General features: G+C 40.1%; 1 protein-coding gene across 1 annotated transcript; it reads right to left on the bottom strand.

Annotated features, from left to right (window-relative positions):
* On the bottom strand, positions 1-27,575 carry MTTP (microsomal triglyceride transfer protein; the record flags this gene model as incomplete). The annotated part of the gene is made up of 18 exons (XM_079534338.1): positions 1-169; positions 1,099-1,269; positions 1,589-1,713; positions 6,159-6,386; positions 7,207-7,328; positions 7,430-7,527; positions 8,171-8,382; positions 9,383-9,595; positions 9,944-10,051; positions 10,604-10,772; positions 11,579-11,736; positions 16,907-17,057; positions 17,923-18,062; positions 19,121-19,237; positions 20,006-20,113; positions 22,087-22,230; positions 22,694-22,881; positions 27,515-27,575. The coding sequence occupies 18 exons, from the start codon at positions 27,573-27,575 to the stop codon at positions 1-3; spliced, it is 2,682 nt and encodes an 893-aa protein (XP_079390464.1).

Below are 27,575 nucleotides of genomic sequence, written 5' to 3'. Positions count from 1 at the left end.
TCAAAACCAGCTGCTTGAGGAATCAGATGCAGTGCTGAAAACCTTCCTGCACATGTTGGAGTTTTCTTGATGGAGAGGGTATTCACAACCTTCCAACGTTTCTGCTTTCCCTCTCCTTGCAGTGTACCGTCTGCCAGAGGGTAGGCTTTCATACTTGGTCACAGAATGCCTGTGAAGATACAATGTGGTGGTCTGGCATTAGCAAATTTATGCAAAACTGTGCCCTGTAGGTGAGGCTAGAGACAAATACTTCATGTACAAAGTTACACTGCTACAATGTATGGGTATAATCCAACGATGTTTTAGCATCTGTAGACTAAGACACTTAACAGATTCTTAGGATTTCCTGGACATCCTCAAGTCTGTTAATTCCTCTCAGGCTTACCACCTTTTGGATAAGAAAACACTGTATGGAAATCCGGCAGTAAATGTTATTGCCTCTAGGCAAAAGGCTCAGTAAATGTTATTGCCTCTAGGTCTTAGCAAATAGGGATTAGGAAGAGGTAGTAACCCAGGCTTCTCACATGGCAGAGCAGCTAGTACTTCTTGGCTACTGGAAGGCATCTTTCACCTTATCATCCGGTTGTTTAGATCTCAGGAAAGTTGATGCCATAACAAAATAATACAGCACACAACAGTTACGAGGTCTCAACACGAGGCATCTTTACTGATGCTAATAAATAGCAGATCATAAATTCAAGCTGGTTTATGGCTATGCACTTGCTCTCTCGCTAGTGGAAAAGAGAACTACTGCCAGCAGTGTTTCCGGTCACCATCACAACTGATCATACTCTAGGGACCAGTGACCTTCACATCAATTAGCTGATTTGTTAAACCAAAGTAGAAAACTGGATAGAAGTGCACATTCAGAGCAAGGTCAGTGATCTTCTCAAAAGTCTTCCTGAATCCCAGAGGTGAGGGACAGGGAAGAACAGATTAATAAGAAGTTGGTGTGCATGAGAGTCTGCATTGTACCTGCCTATGTTAGGCTGAAATTTGCCCTCTGTTGTGTATCTCCCATGGCTGCAAACACCAAAAATTCCAGATTGAGCAGCTGGTTGGAAGGACATCTCATAAATCATACCTGTTAGTTCTTACCTGAAAGGAGAGCCAACTCTGTCCATCTGCATACAGACTAAGAAGGGGTACTGTGAAAACTGCACCGTGGAGATAAAGTCTAATGCTGTTTCGACTTCCAAAGTGGTTTCCATACCAGTTTTTAGAAAGAAGGAATCCACCTCAGCATTACCAGCTACAAACATGGCTATCCTGCAAATAAATTCAGGCATTGCAATTAATTCAAAATACATCATTAAGGAGAAATTGCAAACACTCTAGCATCCCTACACTAAATCTGCCCTCAGAGGAGCCTGTTTCAGGTAAATATATATAAATTTAGAAGAGGTTGGTAGGAACTGGCATTTCCCAAGTGAAGGGGAAAAGAGATCTACCAGTGTTCTCCATACGCATAACTGCTCTTTAATTTCATCTGAAAGGTCTTTTATATTTACATTTTTCTCATTGTAACTACCAGAGCTGAGGAGCATGAACTTCATAGAGCTACAGCACCCACTGGGGGGTATCTCACCGGTTCTTGACATTGGTTTTGGACTCCCTGTACCACAGGCTGAACTCCATCCCTCCTGAGATGTCAATGGCCAGGCCCCCTTGGAAGTCTGCACTTGCTCTAGGTCCGGATTGCAGCTGGAACTCCTGGAGGTGTGAGGAAGCACAGGTATATCCCTGTTACTGGCTGCAGACCTTAGTGGTTTCCATCCTGCCTTCTGTACTACTGCCAGCAGGCTCTGCTGGGAGGCCAGCTCACACAGAGCAAACTCCTCTCTGCAGCTCCAGCACTGATGCAATGTAGTGTGGCTTTTTCAGCACGCCCAAAGGTAGTATGAATTACAGCTTCAGCGGCTAGTTGGCCAAGGCCATAAGTTAATGCACCTTATTTGCATTTAATGCATTTTCCATCAACCATCAAGTATGATTATATCTTCTTGAAGCCTCTGTGACTGGATTGGAAACCTACCATGTGCAATCAGTTTTGAAGCAACTATAGCTCAGGGAGACAGCAGCTTACTACTTTCAAATTTTGACACACAGACAAGATTTGAAAATTCACTTTGCTTGGAAACCTAACTCAGTTTATATAGTTGTTTTGCTTCACTAAGAACTAGTGGATTAATTCACTGTTTTACAAGAGCCACTAATTCAGAAAAAGTTCATTCTGATCATGTCCCTCACATACAAGGACACTGCTTCCTCTCTGCCAGCTGGCTGTCTCTCATCCCAGATTTTGTGTGTCTGTAGCATTCCCATCACCTGAAGGTGTTTGCAGGTGTGTGAATACCTAATTTCCTCCCTCTTTTTGATGTTCAGGCACCTTAAAAGTCTCTCTCCTCCTAGCTACCCAGTAGCTTAGTGGTTTCAGCTAAAGCTTTCCCAAGGTTCAAGAAGGAAGCAGGTAGACACAGTCTGTCATCCAAACCCCTATAACAGGGAGTAGCAGCTGGTGAGGCCTTATTCAATATTGAAGTTTTCCTTCTATAATCAAGGACTTTCAGAACTGTGGTAGTTGTCATAGTTACTTTTCTTTTTAGGATAAACAATCGGTCTCTTTGGAAGAACCAACTTAGTAGTCAGTTGCTGCTGAAGTGGGCTTGAGATTGAATACAGGAATGTAGTTGGCTGGCTGTTGCTTACAAATCAGTATGACCATGCTCACTGGAGACATTGCATGCTCTCATTTCTTACTTTTGCACAGGTAAAAACCATGGCTTGGGAGTATTGTCCTTCCAAAAGCAAAGGCTGTTTTTCTACATATTGGAAGTAGGGAAAGAATACTTTCTGAGTTAATTAAAAAATCCTTGTTAGTCTGTTTAGATATGGCAATAAGCACTGCTTTATTTTACTTTTCTTTTAATAAGGATTGAATTGGTCAGTAGTTGTTAATGAGTGAGGTAGGTAACATAATACATTCTGACAGAGATGCATATCCACAGCCAGAGGAGCAGATATTTTAAAATACATAGTCAAGTTGCACCTAAGAATATAAAAGTACAACTGGCTTGCAATGCTACACAACTTGAGTCTTTAAAGGCATTAAATTCCCCAGACCTTCATCTAGAGTGGTCAAGTTTGTCACTGAAACTAGCAATGAATCCAGGCAGCACTGTTCTTATGTTTTACTAGTTCATCTGTGTCCTAGTTTAGAGGTCAGTGCTATCCTTTATCTCGTGTGCAAATCCAGGCCAGGCTGATGGGAGGTGTAAATCACAGGGACCTAGCTTTGTGTGTTGGTTACAGTGGGAAATGTCACCTGAAATATTGGAATTGGTAGTTAGTTGCTGTTTAAAATGCTGATATACTTTATTTCAGTAAAAAGTTTCTTTATATTTTGTACTGATAGCTCTACTGCACAGAGACTGCTGGAAAACGCACCTCTTTGGGACCTGGCTATCTTCCACTGCAGTCTGGCTTTTGAATGGTTTCTCTGACCTATTAATAAAGTGTTTAATTTCTCTGTGCCTTTGGCAAGTGTGTTGCCTAGGAGAAATATTAACACTGCTAAACTTAATGCAGGTAACTTTGGAGTCTCAAATACAGCTTTATGAGAGTTGTTTATTTTATAGAGGCAATAATAGCTTTTGCACTGTTATTCTTAGCTGTCAGACTGTGCTGTGAGAGCTAGCAATGGTTGTAAAACACTGTCTAGAGTTATGTGAGAAAAGATGTTACAGACAGTGGGCAGGAGTGTAAAATCTTGGAAATCACCTCTCCATGAAGTGTGCCTACCGGGATTACTGCAGCTGTAAAGTTAAGGAGGAACTTATTTAATAGATTTTACAGCACTGTAAATATAAAGCAGTTTTGGTCTTGCTGTGCAAAATGATCCTCACAAACATCAACAGGAAGGCAGCACTTTTCTAGTATTTAAAAGTAACTTTTCTCAAAAATCATGCTGCAATGTTGCAATAACGACAAAGTATTAAATAAGTTATTTTCGAACAATTCAGTATCTCTGTTTTTAAGCTCAATCTTGGCTTCCAAGCCATCCTTTTACTGCTCGGTTTCAACTGCACTGTCCCTACCTTCTGTATGTTTTTTGGCCTGTGCTGAAATCAATGCTGTGGCCAGCTGTGGCATGCTGAGTTGTGGTATCACAGAGCAAGCACTTTTCCACATGCCTACTTTTCATCTCTGATAGAAGATAAATCCACATTTGTCTTGGTTGCATATAGTTTATAGAGTTTGAGTTTGTAAAAAGGCTTGTATTCTGGCGAGGGTAAATGGAGGCAGTACTCAACTATCAAGAAGCTAGTTTTACTATGGCTCTCTTGCACTGTTTTTCCTCAGTTCCAGTATTATGTCATATACACTTTCAGCCTAACAGTGATTTCTGGTTCAGCTGTAGTCATGCTTAAAGGATTTGCCAGGTAGAAGCATTTCTAATGAAGCTTAACTGGGCTATATGTAACAGTCCAAACACAGTTGACGTTGATGCTGTTCTGGAATGTCAGTGTTAAACCGTTCTTAGAAAAACACATTATGTTTTATAGAGTTACTCAGTCCAAAGCTGTGTCCAATGGTATTTTAAACAATTTTTGCCTTTGTGGGGCTAGAGGAAAGAACAAGTGCCTTTCTGGTTGTAAGTGCTCGCTTTTAGTTGTGTCCGCTGATTGAATCCTAAGAGACCTAGGCAGCAACCATGCTAGTCTCAACTGAAGGGAGAAAGAAGGGTGGGATCCTATCTAATCATGGTGCTGCCCAGAATTCCAGAGAGTCAGTGGCTGATCGAAAATGATACACTCTGATATTGCTAAAAATGGCACACAGTCCCAGCACTGATGTGCTCCAGACTTTTATGAGGTTCTCTGAAGATGAAGAGTGAACAATCTGCTAGCTGGCAGAGCTCTTGGGGTGTTCAGCCAGCTGATTCTGCCAGAGTATGTATGGAGCTTGATGCATGCAGAGCAGATGGAAAGATTTAGTTCTGTAAACACCATGCTCATATGATCATGTTTCTCATCTCTGCAGCTTGTTTGTTAAACAGGCCATGATAAAGATTTGACCCATAGTCTGTGTGAGATTGCTATTGGAATGAGCTTTAGTTTGACAATTTTTGTGTTACCTGGGAAGCTCTCTAGACTTATGATACCCTTGTAAAGTGGCTGAGCTGGGTTCAGGATAAGGGAAGATGTTATGTGCAGGGCATGTTTATGTGTCACTTTGATTGGAGTGGATTTTCTCTTCATCTGCTTTTGGCATTTTCTTTTGCCAAGAATTAAAGGGGAACCAACAGCCATCTGCCGGGTAACAAGGTCATATCTCTGCACTTTGGCATGTAAGTTGTATTGCCAGTAATAGCCCCAAAGAAGAGCAGTTCTTTGAATACCCCAGTTTGTGGAGTGAAGTTTGAAACATTTCTTGAGCACAGTGTTACAGTTAAATCTACAAGTTCTAAGGTGACACTTGTTTGGAACGATCAAACCAAATTCTGGCACTGCACTTTAACATGTCTAGACGCTTCGTCCTCCAATAATATTAGATGTGGTTGGTTATATTTGTATATGAGCCTATATTTAAGTGTAAAAAGAACAGATCATTTGAGGTGACAAATATACAAAAACTCAGTAATACGCATTTTAATTCTTGTTTTAGCCTGGCTGTAAGCATATGAAATTTGTACCTCATAGCAATGTTCTTTGAAGGTGAGTTAGCTGGGAAAACTGGACTACCGGTGATTCATTAATTCATGACCTGACAGTTATTGCCTCATTGCACGTAAGATCTTGGACAATTTTTGAAGAGTAAAACTTAGAGTAAACAAGAAACTGTTGGAGAGAAAACAACAGCTGATAGGAATATGAGTTTTCTACTCTAGCATTTTCACAGTTGGATTTGGTTTTAGTCAGTGTTACTGTGTTTTCTAGAATGATATCTGTTCTCACCATTGTCCTAGATAGCTTTTTATGTAGTTTCATTCTTGCCTTTCATATTTATAATTTTTCTATTTCTCCCATATAAGAGAAGCCTACATAGCACTGATCAGGTTTATTGACAGTGGAACGGGAAAATAAGATGCTCTATGTGAAAGACAGAGCATTTCTTTTTAAGAGACAGAAAAAGAAGCAAAAACATGCTATTAGTACCTGTGAGTAGTCTGTCAGGAGGATGAGTCCTTTCACGACGCTAATGGGATCTCCAGTTGCTGAGAGCATTTTAGACATTAAATCACCATAGCCTTGGAAAAATGTAACTGGCCTGAGTTGGATATCAAACAAAATGGCTGACATGCCAGCAAAGGAGTCCAGGTTTTCCTCGCCTTCATCAGGAGTTGCAGCTATTATGGTCTCTAGACCTTGAGCTTCAATCACCACCTAAGAAGTAACAGTGGTGCAGAATCAATGAAAGCACTCTGCCTAACACAGGCTAATAACAACCATGCATGTTTTCTTAATATCTATAAGCCTAACTCTAATTTCTTTATTTGTAGACTAAAAATTATGAGGTTATGACTTATGAGAACAAGGTGTAGCAACTAGAATAATGGAAAATAAAATAATCTCACTGCCCACAAGTGCAATCTTAATTTCCTTTCAATCGCATTTTCCTTTATATATGTATATGACCATTTTCCACACACATGTCATAGACACAAAAATTTTTGGTGCAATTTTTGTCCTGTAGAAATGTAGGAGGATTATAATATCGAAGGCACTTTCCAACATTTATAAAATGCCAAAATGGAGATATCTCACTTGATATCTCACTTATCTCTTTGATTCAAAGGGACTTATTATTGTCTGCTGCAATTTTTTTCCCTTTAGTGGACAGTTATCTGGTCACTGCAGCAAACTTTATAGTCTTAAGTGTTAACTGAATTAATTAAGGAGTTCTAAGCACATATAAAAAAAAGCACATATAAGGCTAATATATATTATATATATATATAATATATATATAATATATATATATATATATAATATATATATAATATATATATATATATATAATATATATATATAATATATATAATATAATATATATAATATAATATATATAATATAATATATATAATATAATATATATAATATAATATATATAATATAATATATATAATATAATATATATAATATATATAATATAATATATAAGGCACATATGGGCTTATTTTTTTGAGAACAGTGTGGCTGTTACCTGTCCAGCATGAAGTTGAGCATTTCTGTCAAAAACATGGATGTTCAAGTTGCTTCTTCTTAAAATGCCAGAGCCTGAGTAGAGGATGTCTAGGCTGTACGTGGCTGATATATCAGGACCACCTTAATGAAAAAAGAAAGAAGCTACCTGTGACTAAACTAGTGGATTAATCAGATGTTTGGGAATAAAAGCAGGGTTATGAGACAGTTTCCTGGTTACATACGTGTAATATAGCCAGAGTAAGCAGAGGAAGATCCTGACTTGGAGAAGCGCTCATAGTTATGAGCACACATGTCCTTCAGAACTTTCCGAACTGTTTTGCTGTAGTATTTTGAAACAAACAAACAAATAAGAACATAGACACAAAAAATGATATGATAATTCTAACAATATACTACTCTTCTTTAGAAACATAAAATCTAAGAAAGCATCTTTCCTACTGGGAAATTCACTCTCTCATTTTCCCATGAAAGGAAATTAAACTTATGCCTCTAAGTCTCTCCTGACTCAGAGCTTCTTCTCCAATTCGAGCTACTCTTGCAGTCATAGATAGAAAGACAAGCAAATGAAGGTCTTGCTTGAAAATTAATATTGTTGAGCAGAAGAGATATTTTGATTATTTTCTTTCTACTACTTTGATGTTTATATCTTTTCTTGTTCATTGGTTCTAAAAGCAAGTGTTCCACCAAATGGACAGAATTGCAATCAACAGAAGTTTCCTACAGCAATGCAAGTTAGATGCATATTTCTATTTTGTACCTCTGAAAATGGAACTTGCTGTTAAATTAATGTCATTGAAATGCACAAGTTTATTCTGAAATATCCATTCTAAAAGTGGCACAGACGTCAATTCTTTTATTCTGCCTTTAAATTTTAAAGGAGTAACTAATAAGAACCTGTGTTTTTCACGTGTCTGCAAAGATGTAAGAAATAAATGTATTTATTTAAACAGAATTTAATGTACCTTGAAGGCTTTTCAAGCTGAAGTATATCTTGGATTATGGAGAGCATGTACTTGTTCATTTCCAGAGGCAGTTCTCCTATGGAGAGCAGGATGTTTTTCACTTCCATGTAGGATGGGTTACTGTTCAAGATGACAGCAGCTGCAGTGGTTCGCACTGTCTTTTCATAGACTTTACGATTCTGGTGGTATATCCTATTCATTGTTTTCCTCACCTGGGGAGGAAGTAGATTGTTCAGTCAGTGCTCAACTCACATAGATGACTGAGCAAAGTAAAGCTTAGAATCTCATTTAGAATATCATCTTAAGCTTTGTTTATAGCTAAGGCTAATATATCAGGATATATTTTCAGCTCTCCATTCTTAATGGCCCTTTTGGAATGCATGAGACATGTTCAGCTCAGTGACCAAATGGAGAAGTGGATATCTGCTATGCTCTCTCAGCTGAATTCAAATACAGTCTTCTACACTAAGACAGCAGGACTGTAAATAAATGGGAGTACTAAGATCAAAATACTACGTCAGTAATAAGATCCAGAGAAAGACGTACTTGACTGTTAAGAAAAGATGTATTAAAATAAAAAAAATCCTGCAATGTTCACTTTCTTGTTTGCACTTGTGGTGGACCTACATCCCTGACAAGTTTATGAGTCATCTTTGTTACATGGAGAGCCATGTGGCCTCTGATACGTGCAGTGCCAGGGCAGCACCCTCACAATTCCAGCAGATATGAAATGGACTGCAGGGTAACGCAGCAAAAGCAGGACTGCTGCTATTTTGAATTCTCTTTCTCACCACTGTGGGCTGCAGCTATTTCACTCTTTTCACAGATCATCTATTTTCCTGGGTAATGTGAAAGCAAAAGAGCATGTTCCTATCTGTCTCTAAGGTCTTCTGCATGTCACAGAGGTGGCAGAGGCAGCTCCCTTGCAAAGGAAGTTCCAATTTGCCCTGTAGATTTCCTCCCACCTTTAATGGTTGCATCTGACTCTGCAACCAAAGGCTAGTAGCACTGGTAGGCTGCAAACTGGGGTTTAGCAAACAAAAATGCACAAAGTTTTCTGGCTAGAAATGAAGCACGTGTAATAATTTCCCAGCAAAGAGAAACATATGTGGGGTCATCTTTAAGAGTGAAACTGACAAATGTCTTCTGTTAATTATACTTTCATTAATGCAGTCTCTTGCACTTCTTTTCTTGGGCAGTATATTTCCTTACCTCGTTGGTGAGAAAAGAAGGATCGTATCTCTGTAAGGTGGTAACAGCAGCATTGCTGATGTGCCCTTCTTCTGACTCTGCGTACTTCAGAAGCAGTGGAATTGCTTCGGGAAGGAGTGCGTTCTTCAGTGCCAACAGGTACATCCTCACATTCTCATCTTTCTTAGGCTTTTCCAACCTACCTAGAATCAACTTTTTGGCTTCTACAACAGCCTAAAGAAGATAAACAGCGTGTTTAAGTGGTTGTCATAACTCCAGCTCCTTCCCCCTGAAAAACAGGAGCAGCAGAGCTGACAGGCTAGGCAGAGAGTAAAAGTTTTGTTAAACAAGGGAAAATTGGGAATAATCCACAGGAATTGGAAGATATTAAAGTAAAAAGCTGGCAAAACAGATGGTTAAAAAAATTACTCTGTTTCTTAAACTCCGGAATTTATAGGCTTATTTTAAAACAGGGAGGAATATGCTGCACGTGTCCCTCATGCTCTCCCAGTAACACTGGCAGGGTCTGTTCATGGGTGCTGTAGACCAGAATTCAGCCAACAGCAGACAGCAAATATTTACCGGAAGCTTGCAGCCTTCTCTGTCACACAGCTTTCGGATGAGTGCTCCCATGACAATGACAACAGTTTCTCTGATTTCTTCATTCGCAATATCACCCTTGAACTTTGACTGTTAGGCAAAAGCAACACTGTTAGTCCACTGTCGAAGTGTGAACCACGTGACACAGGCTGACTGTGGGCATTAGTGCAATACAGAGGCAGTGATCACTAACGTCCTGGGCTCAGGCTAAGTAGAGCACTGGGCTGTCATTACATATAATAATTGAGTGCCCTTTTTCCCTTCAGCTGTTTTTTTTAGTGTCTCAAATAGCAGAATTCACTTTGAGGCCTTGTTTTGCTTTGATTTTTAGAAAAGGAATGTTAAACGGTGGCAAGATTTGTTAAGGCTTTTCATTTCTAATTGTTCTGCTAACACTCAGAACAATATTTGTTTTCCAAGTAGTAGATGCTGGCAATATTTTACAAAGTAAATTGACTTTTTGTCTGGATTTTGCAAACTGTATGTGTTTCCACGATATATGTTCCTGGTATGCTTCGAGGAAACTCTGGAAGGGGTAATGAGGAAAACTGGAAGCAGTCCTTCTTCCTTCCCTTCCCCCTTTGACAGGGATGAGGCTCAAAAGTAATAACTTCATTGTATTTGTTTCGACACTGGACTTACAGTTAAAGTTCTCAGGAGCATTTCACTGGGGTGAGAAGCAAATCCACAGGCATATAGGAATCGCTCCTGCAGGATGGAAGTGCTTGCATCCTTAAAGTCAAGAAACTCCAGTATGGCTTCCAGTGATGCTGGCGTCTGAGCAGAGGTTACGGCATCCACTATCTGTGGACTACAAAGATGTGGAAATTAACATATCATTATAATGACCTAGAAAAGACTGAAACGACTTTGCTGCATACGGAAATAAGTTAATGTGCTGACAGATCTGTTCATTCCAGGTAAGATACAGAATTTGTTGCAAAATTATGTCCCATGTCAAAATAGCAGATAGACTCCACAAAGTACTCATATCCATGGGTAAAAATATTTGAACTTATGCAAATACAGGATAAGGTTAGGTGTTTTATTTCAACTGAAATGACTGGCAACTTAAGAAGAACAAGCTTCTGTACAACCTTCTGTGCTTCCTGAGTAACTCACAGGTCTATTATTTCTGTTGTAAACTGCTATAATTTGCTTGAAAGATGCTGAATGCACAGTGGTACTCAGAAATGATTTTCAACTCCCAAGTTTAGATGCACATGCTGGTCACACATAAACTCCAATCTAAGGACAATATCCAGGCATGAACCACCCCCTTCTCTGGTGTATTTCCAGGTGAAGGCAACCAATGGGAAAGCCAAGAACAAATTAGAGAGTGTTCCAGAACTAGCAACAGGGATGAGAAACTGAAGGCTAAGCTACAAAGCATGTTTGCCCTGTGCTGTAGTTATACTCTTAGTGACCAAATAATGTGCTGCAAATAGCACAGATTTAAAACAAGCAAACAAAAAAACTTATTTTCCTGCAGATGGTACTGAATATTGTTTTTGTATTCTTAGGAAATTACTAGAACTGAACTTGTTTGCATGCAACTTGCTCTTCTGCAGCTTTAAGTAACTTAAACACTTTGAAAGCTTATTCACAATGACTTACAGCAGTTCTTTATTTTCAGTTTTAATAATCTGAAGTATCTCCTCTTTTGTAGCTTTTCTGGTGTTCTGAATGAAGGATAAAAAACTTCTTGCTGCTTCAGCTTTGGAAAGTTTTTCAGGATGCATGTGTTCTTTGATGCTTTTCCAGTGTTCAGAAAGCTGCAAAATAATTCATATTTTGTCAAATCTCTCAGCGCAATCGGGTTTGGAACAAAATGTGATTATTTAGACTGTCATTGGAATAAGCTGATTTTTTTTTTCCTTTGTAAATTTACTGCACTTTCCTATATGTATGATGTTTGTCTTTCGTTACCGTTTTCTTTTAAGTCAGCTTTTTTAAAGTAGGAGATGGACAATCCCCATTTTATAAGCTAATCATATTTTGTTACAACACAGTAATTTCTGAAGTGGTTTGTGTGGAACGGGAGTAAATGTCCCATAAGTAATTTCAATTTCTTATTCACAAAACTGCATAAGATATGAAATGATTTGTCGTAAGTGTACAAAATGGTAGGAAAGAAGGTATTGGAATAAGTATCTGCTTCTTCATATGTTGTTGCTTTATTTATTCCTCCTGCTACATAGAATCATAGAATCCATAGACTTGGAAGGGATCTGTATAGCTCATGTAGTCCAACTCTCCTGCAAAGAACAGGGACATCCACTGCTCGTCAGGTTGCTCAGAGCCTGATCCACCCTGACCTTCAATGTCTCCAGGTACAGGGCTTCTACCACATTTCTGGGCAACCTGTTCCACTGCCTCACCATCCTCACTGTAAAAGACTTTTTCCTTATATCCAACCCAAATCTCCCCTCTTTTATTTTGAAACTGTTTCCTCTTGTTCTATCACCACAGACCATGCTAAAGATTCTGTCCCCTTCTTTCTTGGAGCTTTCTTTTAGGTACTAAAAGGCCACTATCAGGTCATCTTGAAGCCTGCTCTTCTCCAGGCTGAACAGCTCCAGCTCTCTGAGCCTGTCTTGTAGGAAAGGTGTTTTGTCCCTTGGATCATTTCTGTGGCCCTCCTCTGTATGTGTTCCAGCATGTTCATGTCTATTCTATGCTGAGGACTCCACATCTGGATGCAGTACTCCAGATGAGACCTCACCAGCATAGAGAAGAGGGGTAGGATAACCTCCCTCAACCTGCTGGCCACACTTCTTTTGAAGTCACACTAGGCTACGGTTGGCTTTCTGAGCTGCAAGGGCACACTGCTGGCTTATGTCCATCTTACCATCCACCAATACCCTCAAGTCCTTTTTGGCAGGGCTGTGCTCAATCCTTTCATTCCCCAGCTTGTATTGATAGTGGGTGTTGCCTTGGCCCAAGTGCAGATGTTGCACTTAGATTTGTTGAACCTCATGAGGTTCTCCTGGGGCCCACTGCTCAATCCTGTCTAGGTCCCTCTGGATAGCATCCTGACCCTCGGGTGTGTCAACTGCTCCGCGCAGCTTGGTGTCATCTGCAAACTTGCTGAGAGTGCACTCAACCGCACTGTTGATGTCATTTATAAAGTCACTGGAGTCAGTGATCTTCATCGAGACATTGAGATATTTTCCACCACTCTCTGGACTCAATCCTGCAGGCAGTTCTTTGTCCATCAAACAGTCCACCTATCAAATTCATATTTTTCAGATTTGGAAAGAAGGATATTGTGGGGTACCACGTGAAGGGCCTTACTGAAGTCCAGATAGATGACATCAGTGGCTCTTCCATTGTCCATTTTTGCAGTGACACCATCAAATAGAAGTCCACTAGATTGGTCAAGCAGGACTTGCTCTTGGTGGAGCCATGCTGGTTCTTCCATATCATCTCCCTGCCTTCTATGTGCCTTAGCATAGCTTCCAGGAGGATCTGCTCAATGACCTTTCCTGGCAAGACGTGAGACTGACAGATTAGTAGTTCTCAGGGTCATCCTTTTTATCCTTCTTAAAAATAGATGTGATGTTGTCTTTTTTCCAGTCCAGGGACTTCACCTGATTGCCATGACTTTTCAAATATCATTGAGAGTGTCTTGGTGAGCAAACCTGATCTTCGCTCACAGTGAGGGACGTTGCTTCTCCAGTCCCCTCCTTCCAAACCAATCACTCAAGGGCTGTGTGATGAGCAGTTATCAGAGAAGACTGAGGCAAAAAAGGTGTTGAGTACCTTAGCCTTCTCCTTGTGTGTTGTCACCAGTTATGTTTCTGACTTGCATGAGCCAACATGATGCCAAAACACCTGTATCTGTCCTTCCAGCTGCACTCCCATAAGAAATTGGTGCAGGTATTCTGACCTTTCCTCTCTCACTTGCCTGTGCGTCCGTTATCTCAAATTATCGAGAACGTTCGTTGGTGAAAACTCAGCTGTTCTCTGTAGGAGTGTTTACTGCAGTTTTCCTGAGTGGGAAATAACATTAGCACCCATGTGACCTTCTCTAAAATACTTCCCCTCTTCATGGGTTTTGTATTAGGCAATAACACTTGAACCCACCATCAAACAGGAGTATCATTCAGCAGTACAGAGTACAACTGCCATCAACTGTAACAAACAATAATTAGGCAACAGTGATTGAGACATGAGATATTTCCTGGAGATTAATAACCAGCTGGGAGGAGATCGTGTTCTGAGGCACAGATGGGTCTGTTAACCTCAACTGGTGATTAGTGCTTAGCACCAAGGTCAGTGTGGCTATTATAAGCTGAAATTGGATAAACATATGGGGCACTTTCTCTTCTCTCTGTTGAAGTTGCACCATCACCCAGCAAAATTTCTCTACCTTCATTAATCCTGTATTTTTTTTCTGTGCAGAGCTCAGTTCTTTTGGCTGCTCTTAGTTGGTTTAGCCCTTAGCTCAGGAACACAAGACAGGAGACCAAGTCTTTTAGGGATTCTCTAACCACTCAACTGTTACAAGGAGCAGCTGCCTTTTCCTGAAGTGACCACGACTTTAAAAAACAACATCCACAGCTGAATTTAACAAGGGACTTTGTTTTCCTGTTGTGAATGTCAAGCTGTTTGGATTGAATAAGCCAGAGATTCAGGCTCAGATGCACACATCATGTGCGTACATCTACCAAAGCTCAGACAGGAATTGGATTCTCTCTGGTCAAATCACAGCAGTTCTGGGCACTATGGGAAAATTCAAGCCAAGCAGAGATGCCAAAAATTGAGAAAGACTTGATTTTGACTGCCAGTGCCTTACCAGCTTATGCAAAAGTTCCCTCAGGTTAGTTGGAGCCAACCATTGAGACCATATGGTACATCACAGCTATGTCGGTTATTAGCAGAAACCCTGCAGTGCTGCATCTAAACTCATCGGCCTGCCTTCTCCAGGATGTGCTCCCTCCAGCAGGGTGCTGTGAAATACATCTGGAGCTGACTGTAAGCAATCGGGATGTGGTATGGCATGGGTATGGCATAGAGATGAACAACTGGGTTGGTATTTAGACCTCCATCACAAATTGCCAGCAAATCTTCTTCCTTCTACTAGAAACAATGTCAAGTAGACAAGGGAACACTCCGAATGCAAATGTTGCTTCTTTACATTAATTACTTGAGCGGTGAGAAGCAGCTTCTCGTGTCAACTACCGCGTGGCTTATCCTGTGGGCCTAAGCACGCCCAGCCCCAAGCCAAATTTTTCAAAGGTTGTCAACACAACACAGAACAAAAATAATCTCCATTGCAGAAAGGGCAAGCACCTGTTTCTTGTAGGAACCATGAGCATAAAGAAATTTTTAGGAGCCGTGAACTCTTCTGAAAAGAGCATGCTTTATGATGAAGTCTACATTTAAATCTAGGTCTAAACTTAAATGGAGATGTTGGTATTAATCTCACAGAAGTTGGCGCTGCCACCTGTGCAATGGGGATAGTAATGGCTATTTTACTAAATTCATATAACTAGAGACAAGACTTGTTACGATTTGAAAATGGCAATGAAAACATAAATCTGCAGGACATGTCATGTCAACATGGCATTAATGTATACTATGATATATAAGTACCAAATGTTATGTTGCTGCTTTGGATACAGCGTTCTGTTTATAGACCCCATCTTTTCATAGCAGTTACTGTAAAATACAGTGAGAAAGCAAGACTTAATTCTCATCGTGCCATTAGGTTTATAGCTCAGTCCTCAGGCAGTGGTCTGGAATAAAACCCTCTGTTTATTATCTCGGTCTGGAAATTATCTCTATAATCATTATGACAAACAGAGTTCCAAGTGACAAATTGGACAGCACAAACCCTGATGGGCAGAATCTGGGGACGAGCACCTGTCCCTGCTCTGTTTAAGACCCCATGATGTTCCCATCTCAGAACTGCTTCAGCACGCATGCAGCATCATTTACTATTTCATTTTCACTGATCTATTTTTTAATCTTCTCTACGACTCTGCTAGCTTTAGACAAGATAAATTCTTGCAGTGCAATTTTACTCACAAATAGCTAGCTCCAATATAGTAAGGTTTTTCTCTCACAAGGAGTCGAGGATCAACATTATATGCGCTGAATAGAAGCCTTATCTTGCATATCAAAAATTGACAGTCTTTAATTCAGTACTCCCATTCACTCCTAAACTCATTCCACGATGATAATAGCATCAAAACCGCTTGCTAACCATCACTGAAACAATTCATGTTAGTGTTTATGATTAATAATTTATGTATTTCAGTAAAATAAAAGATGATGCATTACAAGCAGGTTCTTGAAGTACGAAGCTTTCTGTAGATTTAAATGTTTAGGTATGAAAAAATCGGGAGTTTAGTTTGGTTGCTTTTGTGTTAGCTTTTTTTTTTTCATGCTGATAGAGATGAGAAGAGTATTGAACCTGCCAAGAATACTAAAGCCCTAGTACATTTTTAAAATATAAAAATATTTATAAAGCGCCTGTAAATTCTTTTAAATAAAAGACTTACTTTAGGGTCAAGCAGTTAAAATAGGCAGATTTATTCCCTGCCTAAGGAATGACTGGCTACCTTCAATTTCTAGGAGCAGAGAATTATCTATAAACACTGGTCTTCCATCTTTGTAGTCATTTCCCACCCCATTAACCAGATGAAAAAAGTTTCTGCCAGCTCAAGTTTGGCAAAGATAAAATAGAACAGAAGAGTGTTGCATATCCTAGTAGTCTGAGAAACACTGCACTTAATCTTTGAAAGATAGCAAAAAGGCTGATATTTTTAGAGATAGTTATTGAAATACCCTCACGTGGTGGAGCACCATTGCATCACTACAGTGCTCCCTGCCCTGGGTACCTCTTCTAGTGGACTACTTGGACAGAAACTTCTATTTCCCTCTTGTTCTGCTCAACTAACCACCTTGACATCCTACGAGCTCGTATTTACTTACTGAAGGACGTTTCTTGGATTCAGATTTGACTGTCTCTGCTACTAGTGGCAAGGAAACGTAACTGGAGTCCAAAGTCTTGATAACACCAGCAACATGCTTCCCAGCAATCAGTCCAGGGCCAGCTTCTACTGATTGCAGTTCCAGTCTCTGCCTGTGCATCCATACATTGAAAACACCATTAGAACTTAAACATTTTGAAGAAACGCAGAAATCTTGTGCAGAGGAAATGAACAAACAGAAGTCTTCACAGACCAAAAATACAGGACACGAGTTTTCAGACTCGCTTTAAAATGATCAAGTCGTGTAAAGTCTATGGCTTTTTTAAGGTAACAGAAATATCTAATACTGGTAGGATTCCTGCTAAAGGAATGTGCCATAAAATACCTGAACAACAAACTTTCTGAAGCCTGGATCTATAGTTTCTGGTAAACCATACAGGTTAATACACATTACTGAAGCATTTCATATATTTGTTCACAACAAGATCTGAAAAGAGGGGTTTTGAATGTTTTTGGGTTTTTTTCTTTGTTTTTAATAGCATAACGCTAAGGAGGTACCTGAGTAATTTCTCTTATATGACTAGCTCCAAACTTTCAGTGTTTTAGAATCTGGAATCAGACATGGATCTAGCTTTCTCTACTGCTTCCTTTCTATGCAGACTTATTTTCCTATCCTTATGAACTTTCACGTAATAGAAATGAAGATCCACCTGGAGTATTTCTTAGCAGTAAGAGGATGCAGAAACAGAACTCCCACAGAAGTAATGTGTTTTTAAAAGTGTTTTGGCCAGTTTCACTGGTTTAATTCATTTCTTATGGGTGCCATTATTTGTTATCTGCAGTATGGGAGAGCCTTTAATCAAAGTCGGACTAGGTACCATAAGAAGACAAAAGAGATCTAAATTCTACCCAGAGAGTTCAGAGCCTTAGATCTTAAAGCTGTGAGACAAACATATGTAACCTGACTTGAACCATAAATCCTATTACCACCAATGACAGTCAAATTTCCCAACTTACTTTGAAACTATTTTGGCACCTGTTTTTCGTCGTGAATTCAGAAGGAAAACGTAATTCTCTTCCGCCTTAATGGATTTAATGAAACTGTCGTCCAGCACATAAATTGTGGCAGATGTGGCTTTTGTGCTGACATCTAAAATCTGAAAGTGATTAAAAAATAAACCAGAAGGAAGGCTGGTAAATAAACAGCAGACTAGGAGAAGTTCTCACAGTTCCAAATGACAGCAAAGTACATGATGAAATATAGCAAGATGAGCTAGGTGCACATGGGTTGATGACATCTCAAGCTAATACTGCAAACAAGGAACTCCCAGGTTTTCACAAATTCCCTCTGCCACAAGCCACTCATTTTGTCACCATTTGTTTCAAATTCAATATGAGAAAGAAAAAGGGTGGAGGGTAGGAAGCTGTGAAACAGGCTGTGGCTGGGAAAATGCCCAGCAATACATTTAGTTGAAAATATACGTCAAAAAAGATCAGAAGCCTTCCTAGGAAAATCACTTATCAATGAGACTGCCATATTCACATCCAGGGAGCACAATTAGTAGCTTTGTTTGAAGTGTTTGTAAACTATTAGAAGTCTTCATGGCAAGTGTGAAAATCAGGAATTCTGTCTCTGTGTTAAGCTAGTTTATAAACAGAGCATATGCTACTTCTAGATTTTTCTGAGCTGAGGAGGGTTAGCTTCTGACACACAGAATGCCAATGCCTTCAGCACGTGTTCAGCTTGTACTCAGTAGTAACCTCTGCAGAAAGGCAATCACTGATCATTAAGGCCACAGTAGGGCTTCAGGCACCTTGGCAGCACATCTACATTACAGCTGGAATTACTCCCCCACACACACAGCAGGAGTCCACTCAGGAGCCAGGATTTGGGGCAGCATTTATTGTGTAAGCTGAATGCTATGATGTAGCAGCTGTGAAAAAGGTTACAGTTATCACTGTTTGTCCAAAAATCATGTGAACGTGTTTGCTGGACTCCATACCAACTGAGCCAAGGTGGTTTGAGCAAGAGAATCACTTTCCTTTCTCTGCGTGGGTATTACATATGAAACTTGTTCCCAAGTGTACCCCAAATGTATATGTAGAATTCGTTTTCAGTAATGCCAAGAAAAGCCTTTTGAAAATATGGGTAATAGCTAATAAGGATATATTTAAAATAGGCAGAACAGATTTTATCTGATTAAAGAAATTGTACCTGGTTATGGCTGATAAACCCTGTTTTTTCTATTTCACAGGAGTCCAGAGCTTTTATTTTAGTCACTTGATTTTGCTGCACTTGGTAAGTAACATTGCATTTCCCAGATATGTCCACCTTGGAGAAAAAAAAAAAAAAAAAAAAAGGAAAAAAAAGAGTTAGATTAGGACAATTTCCTGAATTTATTTTTTGGACTCCAGAACTCCTTCCAAAAATGAACAATTTTCTACACTGTTGGCATCTCATACACGAGATGCTGTGCTGTTCGGGTCTGAGCTTATGTCTCAGTTTTGAATGTAAATAAAGGCTACTTTTTTTTGTTTTTCTTTGTATCGTTGTTTCTAACTACCCGTATTGAATAGACAGGTGTGCTTTCCATTAGATGGCTATGAAGAAAAGTGTTAGTTTAAACAATAAGTTAGGAAAAAAATTGGCAGCTGACAATGTACTCATGAATTTGAGTTAAATTTCAACTTTGTCCATATTGAGAAATGCGAAATTTGTCTATGTACAGTAGGTTGAATGGTTGTGGCTAAACCACTGCAAACTTTGTATGGATACTTGGTTCCACTTAAAATCAACTTCTCCATTGAATTGAACTCAGGAATCAATTGACTGTTTAAGTTGTTTTCTGTCCACATTCTACTAAATTGAGAAGCATACTTAAAATCAAAAGGATTTAATCAATTCTTTAAGCTATTTGCAGCGACTTCGCTTGCATCACCAGATTGTCTTTTCATCTCCAACCTCAAAAACAGCCAAAGGGCTGGTTTCTGCCACACTTCATCCCCCCTGAAGCCAGTTGGAGCCTCAGCGCTGCTTTTTAGATCAGAATGGGCTCTGTCTGTGTCCCTAATTATTATCTTGCCAGATATAGCACCGTACCTCACGAACACTACCAGAGTGCAACTGCAGCTGGAAAAGGCTAGCCAGACCTCTCTTCAGATTTTGAGTAAAACCAGGTTCATTTTCATATGAATAGAAGTTTTGGACCTGTAGGAATAAAAAACAAATATGTAACAAATGCAGTTAAATGAAAAATAAAACGTTCAAACCCTTTCCATTTAAAGAAACAACATCTTCACTTCTTCCATTTGGGAAGCTGAATTTGGGCCTGTTGTTGTGGTGAAGCAGAGGTTACAGAGCCTGGTAAGAGTACAAAGATTTTTTAAGCCTCCACTGAACATACAGGTTCAGTGCTGTGAACATCTTTCTGGCCATTTAAGTGAAAAATTGGAATTAATGTGGAAAATGCTATATAGTTTTAAAAGTTACTCATTTTTCTTCATTAAGCTCAGATAATCCCTCCTCACCTGCATACAATATCTGCTGCACTTTAATCACAGGCTGCAGAAGAACAGAATGAATCATAGATAAATCATAGAATCACTGAAATGACGTGTCAAACACATCACAACCTTTGATCCTCAGGGATCAACTGTTGTGCTTGACCCTCCCCTTTGGCAACAAAAGACTTTGCACCTCCACTTTGCATTCAAGGTGCTTTAAAAGTGCACTTTTTCAGGAACTGTAAGTCAAGTCAGCATGTTATCTCAGGGCAACCCTGGAAAGTGAAATCACTGTGCCAGGGATGAAAGTATCACAGCACAGAAAAATCACTAAAAGAGTGTGCAGTCCCTATTATTGAGAAAAATCCCATGTTTTTAGTACTATATCTCAGTTTTAGCAAATAACTGCTTCTCCCCATATATTTGCAATGCTCTGAGAGCAGATGTACTGTAACTGTGCTCTTTGGACACCTCAGCCCTCCTGCAGGGATGTGTATAGTTGGGAGCCAGTGCTTTCCTGTTTATTTTTCTGCTGTGTAAAACTGATGACAAGGCTGATTCTGAAAGTTACTTAGACATGATAGCAGCTGCAATGTAGCAGGCTGAGCTAGTGGCCAGAATATGTACTCAGTGAACTATTTACAGCAAGAGGTAAAGATCCTGTTGGGATAGAGTGTCACAGCCCTCACTGTGCTTCACAAAAGCAAATGGGAGCATCAAGCCTTCCTGCTTTCTCACTGCCCCTCTACCAATGTCCCACTGACTCAGGCTGCGGAGGGGAGAGCAGGACTGTTGACTTAACGCTCCAGGCCACAAGCAACAGGAGGGTGGAGGAGCATAGAGAGCTGGCAAGAGGAGCTGTTGCTCAAACCTTGAATCTCACTGCCCAGAGTGCAAGGAGACAAGGGAATGGTTCCACAGGAAAAAAAATGCGGGGATGGTTTACATGATTCTCCTTCTGGACCGGGCTGGAATGCTGAGAATTGCAATTTAAATTGGGCACTCCTGCAAGGAGAGTCTGCTTCAGTGCTCTTCCAGGGCAGGCTGTAAAGCCCAGGCATCAGCTGAAGCGCACTTGCACACACTCTTTTCCTTTATTTTTGGAGTGGGTTTCCTAGCAGAGAGACATGAGTGGTTGTAGTTCTTTCAGAATCGAGCTCACTAATTTGGGAACATTGAAATTGCAGGTGACAATGAAGTCAGTAAGCAAGCAGAGAGTGGGTAAAGCAGTCAGGCTAAGATATCTGTTAAAGGTTTAAAGAAATTAACACCACTCCTCATAGACTTGGTACTACCTCCCTCTTTGCATGTTGTATTACCATTTCTGTCTTCAGGACTTGGATAAAATCCTGGCCTCAGAGAAGTCAATAACAAAAAACCTGCACAGCAACTGTGCATATATCTGTGTATTACCCACATATCCGTGGCCAAAATACCGTTTACTTACATACATACAGTGTTCTCAATGCACAAGAGGCTTAGGCTTTAAGGGCCTCTTCTGCAGGTGAATTACAGTATGTTTCAAATGACTCTACTTTGGACAGAAGCATAGGACACGGTGGCATGTCAAGAACACTGAGAGGACAGTGAGTCATTACATTCTGCAAGTCTGTAACAAAAGCTTTGCCCCGGGTGTCCTCAGCGTTTGCATATGAACTTTGAAAGACAAGGTCTTACTTTTCCTCGGGCTAACTCAAGCACCATGGGCCTCTGTAGAGCTTCCAGATATTTTTTCCCGATGATTTTCTCCGTGCTTTTTCCTTTGAAGATGTTTTTATCAGATGGACGTTCATTCACATTTTCTACTTGGACATTTCTTATCTAGCAAAGTAAAAGCAGAGAAAATTAATGTAGAGAACAGACTAGTATTGGCCTAGGGTAGGCTGAATAAAGTGAATTGCTTCAAACCTAAACACCAAAACCGGTCTATAATTGCAAATGTAATGATTCGTAGCTAGATCTGAAGATTTCAGCGTATTGCCCCTCACATGGGTGCTTGTACAAAAGCTGTTTGAAGTTACAGAAGCTGTTTGAAGCAATTTCAGAACACAGGAGAAGTTTGTGAAGTTTCTGAAGTTCTGGCTTTGGAAGCTAGATACATTCTTGTGAGGTCTTACTCTACAAGAAACAGCTAAATGCAGAAGCTGCTTTTAGTTGATGAGAACACGGGAGAATAAAAGATTTAGCTCATCTTCTGCAAACAAGTTCTCCAAGATCAGATTAACAATTAGATAAAGGCAGGAAAGGTTAGGCATGTTCTAAGTTATGTAATGGCGTTGATTACCATAACTTTGATCAACTGGTCATCATCATTTTCAGGATTTCTCCATAAGATGTTGACATCTACACCAGCAGACAACCGGTAGCCTGCACTTTTCTGCAGGGATGCTTTAGCCCGATCAACATAGACTTCAGCAGTGTAAGCAAATTTATATAATCTATCATTACTTAAGCTTGGTCCAGTAGTGTGCCCTGTTTGAAAAGGAAAACAAAATTGTTTTAGAAATGACTAGTACATAATGACATCTGAATTCTGTTTAATAAACATCCTTACAATAATTTAAAATGCAATTATCAACAAAAGACTATGGGGGATTTTGATCCCCTTGCTTAGAGATTGTCCCACCAGAACAGTTGTTTCTTTTTTCTTAAATTGACACTAATTTTATGTATACAAGGTAAGAATATTCACAAAATCCTTTGGTTTAGCTTTACGCTTATATAGGTAAAAGAGAATCAGGCTCTTTACTTTGGATATGTTATCATAAGAAATGAATGCAAAATTACTTGTAAATCAAAATGTCTTAATTACTCGTGCAATTTGTGTGTTTACAATTTGAAATGTACTGAAATCACTTGTTGGAGTCAATAGAAATTGCTCTCCACACCCCTAGCACATTTAATGGGAATCTTTCAGTTGACAGGTTTGCCCAGGGATGATAATAATGTAATGAAGACAAGGGAAAAATATATTGTTTAGATACAGTTAATACCTTTTTCTTTAAAATAAATTTTTATGCCTGTAGCTGTGATTTTAATATGTATTTGTATGTATTTGTATATGTATGATATGTATTTTAAGGGATATAAAAAGCCAAAATCCAGCATAAAAGCAAGTTGTATACCTAATGTGCACCTGCATTAGCAACAAATTGGAGAAGCTGTTCCCCAGGGATTCAGTTTCAGTGCTGTTAGTGTAAATGAAATCTGCAGCAAGCAAATGTCTTATTTTTCTTTTCTTTTGTAAAACTACTTATAGTGTCCTGTGTCCACATCTTTTCTTATCTTATTTTCTCTTCTCTCATGCACAGCTCTGTGAGGAACGTGTAGCACTACAACATTAGCCTCGAGGCTTAGGCATTGAGACCGTGTCCCAAGAATATGGCTAAGGAAAATCAATTTCTTCTTCAACACCCTTCAAAAACTGTGCTAAATAAGGTATATCAGATACTCTTTTTCACCATTTTCAGGGGCTTCTGCCTCTGCTGTGGATGGCTACAAAGGTCTCTTCCACACAGGACAAACTGATGAACTCAGTTTGTAGAGGGAAGGGAATGAAATAGAAGCTGGCTGTACACAAAGTGCCATTACATCTGCAAAGCAAATACACATACAGTGACCTTAGGTGTTATCTGTAAATGTCACAGAACTAGCCTCTTGCACCCAAATGCTGCACCACTGAAACCAGCAAGAATTTCTTTATGGTGTTCATTAGGTACCAAGAAGAAACAAAAGCTTTACATCACAATTAATCAAAGAAAAGCTAAGTATTATCCTCAGGGAGCTGCATCTCAGTCTTAGGACAAGCACAGGAAAAAAAAAAAAAAAAAGAGAAGAAAAATTCACCACAGCACCTTGCTCAAATTGTCAAGTGTGCTGTAAATAATCAGTGTGTTCAAAGTCCCTTGCAGAGAATAAGCAGGCTATCTTGATTTGTGTCATGATCCTCAGTGTTTTATCTGACTCTGCTAAGTGAGTTTCAAATCACTGTGTCAGTAAAAAGGAAAACCAAAATATTTTCTTATTCCACTGTCAGATTTTAAGTCCCTGGCAGGTAGACAGTATGGATCCAACGTTCTGCAGTGCTCAGTCCAAAAAGCATTTTTTCTATGGTTTTTCTCACTTCTATGCCCTGTTTCCACTGACCTCACAGCAGTATGTCAAGGTTAGCTTTGACCTAAACTGCCTGAGGATTTATGACAGCCAGAGATGTGGCACAGTAAGTTTGGCAATCCAAAGGGAAACAGCCTGTTTGCATCTTTAACTTCAAAGCTATGGCTACTGATTTTGCTGGGAGGCTAAAGCATTAAGGCTGGCACGAATCTCTGTTGCATTTCTGGGGGGTCTGTTTAAAGAGAAAAATATGTATAGAAACCTTCCTTCAGAATGCTGTGCCATTTCCTAGTCATTTCCTTTCACCCTTTGCCCACTCCTATGACCTCTGAAACCACGTTGCCTTTGGGAGCAGAGGTATGTGCAGGGGATGGCAGCTCAGGAACAGCCCTGCTTCCTTGCAGCAGCTCTGAGCAGGCTGCTTCCTGCTTTGAAATGTCCTTTGCAGGCAGCAGAAATGGCAATGCTGGTGATTTAGTATTGACTGAGGTTGACAAGTGCAACCTGCTAGGTGCTTTCTAAAGGCAGAGGATGACACAGTCTTATCTAAGCATAAAGGCTGGGGGAGAAGCATGTCCAAGAAAATTGATCCGGGTGCTGAGAGACATAAGTCTAATTAGTTATGGTGGGTGTTTACGCTTTTCTCCCTCTCATTTTTCAATTAAAGGTAACCTTTTGCTTCTCCACAGTTCACCCCATTGATCCTTTTTTCTTTTTGATTCAGTTCTTCTTTCTTCCTCTCTTTCAGCAGTTGCTTGTCCCTATTTATAAATACGCTGTTCCCTCCTGAAGAAAAGAGCTGAGCAAAGGATACAGGTAGGCAGTTTCTTGCAAGCTGCACAGAAAAGTGACAGAAAGCTGTAGCTATATTCCTTCTTAAATAGTACCAGTGTTTTTCTGGGAGCTAGAACAATACTAGGTTCTGAAAGCTTCCACCCTTCCATATGCAGACAGTGCTGGAGGACCCTGGGCAGAAGGTGCATTCAGTTGCAAGACCAATTTCACTGATTAAAAAGCATGAGCCGGTGTGGATCGTGGCAGTATTGAAGGCAACCCTGAGGAGTCAGCAGTTATCCTGGTGGAAATGTGGAATCCAGAAGAGACAACTGGACAGAGTGGTCATTGTGAGAGGCAAACAGTAAAATTGTGCCCGAGGGACAGAGATGCATTGTCACTGCCCAGAACCGGTATTTAAAAATAGCATTACTAAATACTCATGCTATCTTTCATGAGAAAAACACTGGTTCCATTTAAGAAGGTATATCTCTACAGCTTTCTGATGTAAATCTTAACAAAACAAACATCCATACTGCCTTCAGAGGCTTTTCCCCTTTCTATTAAAGCAGGACTGTGATCCTTGCAGCCCTTACAGCCATTTGCATTTCTGCTGATGGCAAATATCTCACTGCTGGAGGAGGGAGGAGGAGCGGACATAAAGGCTGCATTCTGCCACACTGTCTTGGGGGTCAGAAGTGCATGCTTTCAAGGTGGAGTGCATAACACATAGTTTGACTAGTAACGTTAAGTGTCTGTCATTAAGGATAACATGCCAATTCTATAATTAAATCATGATACTGTATAATACAGAAGGTTACACTGCATGAGTAGAGACAGCTGTCAAGTCCTGTGCCGTTTATTAATACATACGGCATGCACAGCATGTGTGTCTCTAACTACTAGCTGGCTCTACCTTCATAAATTATATTTGCCACTGTTTCTGATATTGGATATCTTCAAAAAGCAAATGCCATCCATTTACTTGAAAACTGGAACTGGAACAGCAGTAGGAAAGTTTCATGTGTGCTGATCTAGCTGATTTAAAAGAATATTCCTTTAGTGTTTCTAAAAGGTCAATGCACAGAAAGGCAAAAACACTCTATCCTAATCTGAGCACTATCACAGAGGCATTAAGTGGCCTTCAGGCCAGTAGTTCAGCTCTCAGTTTCTCTGCACAAGAGACAGACGAGAACTTGCAGAACTGAATGGAGGGCAAACTAGTGAACAAATGCTTGCTCCCTGGACTGGGAATGCAAAGTGACAAGCAGAACTTCATATCGATAAGTGTTGGTTAGTTGATGTTACAAGAAGCTGGGAAGAGCAGGCACCAGAAGTGTGGCCCATCAGTACCAAGCCATTAATGTCACTTGACAGTGTAGTGAGAGTTTTCTACTGCAAGAGGAACCGCCTGCGAACTTCTTTGCTTTATAATTCCTGTCATAAAAGGGTATGGAGGCAGCCAGGAAGGTTGCTGCTCTATGATTTCCCAGACACGGTGCCTGATAGGATTACTTCTCCCACCTTTTTAACAGTTTAACTTGCAACTAAGTGATCCCCTCCTTCTCTCCTCTCCCTGTGGAGGACATTCTCATTCAATTGAAAGAACAGATGTTGGCTAATGCTGTAAGATTGCTGCTCCTGTAAGATTAATGTCAGATTGTCCACAAACGGCCACCAAAAGGCCCTTTTCCTCTTTCAATACACTGGTGCTACTAGAGCAGACAGTCTCCAGTTTTCATGTCCTTGACCTTTATGCGGGACACCTGAGTAAAGCCCTGCTCCACGGGCCCATGCAAACACCCAGGTTTCCGTGACTTATTGCAGACCAAGCTCCCAATGAAATTAATGGGATGCTTGCTACTGACTTCAGTGGTAGCTGAGTCAACTGCTTAGAAGATGAAACCTGGACAGCTCAGAGCAGTTCCTGGCTCTGCTCCACTGGAGCACTTCTGTGTGTCTAACTTAACAGTCCCCCTCTGGCTGGTGCCCCACAGCGCGTCTCAACTAAGCAAGGTCAAGATCCGCAGTTTCCTGGCTTGCACCACTGCCGGTGTGCACCTGAAGACATCACCTCTTGCCTCCCTTGTGCTGACATGAACGTCACCAGCACCTAAAAACCTTTGTAATTAACAAAGGTGTTTGGCAGTACTCAGGTACAGCGGAGTAAAGATGTTCACACATCTGTAGAAAGACAGTTACGCCTTGGCTGACCTACCTTTAACAGAGGCTGAATATGTGGAAATGATGCAAAGGAACAGCACGGTGAGAACAATCAT

The sequence above is a fragment of the Tetrao urogallus genome (assembly GCF_951394365.1).
Source record: "Tetrao urogallus genome assembly, chromosome: 4".
In the NCBI taxonomy this organism is placed as follows: Eukaryota; Metazoa; Chordata; class Aves; order Galliformes; family Phasianidae; genus Tetrao; species Tetrao urogallus.
This window is presented reverse-complemented; position numbering and strand designations above follow the sequence as displayed.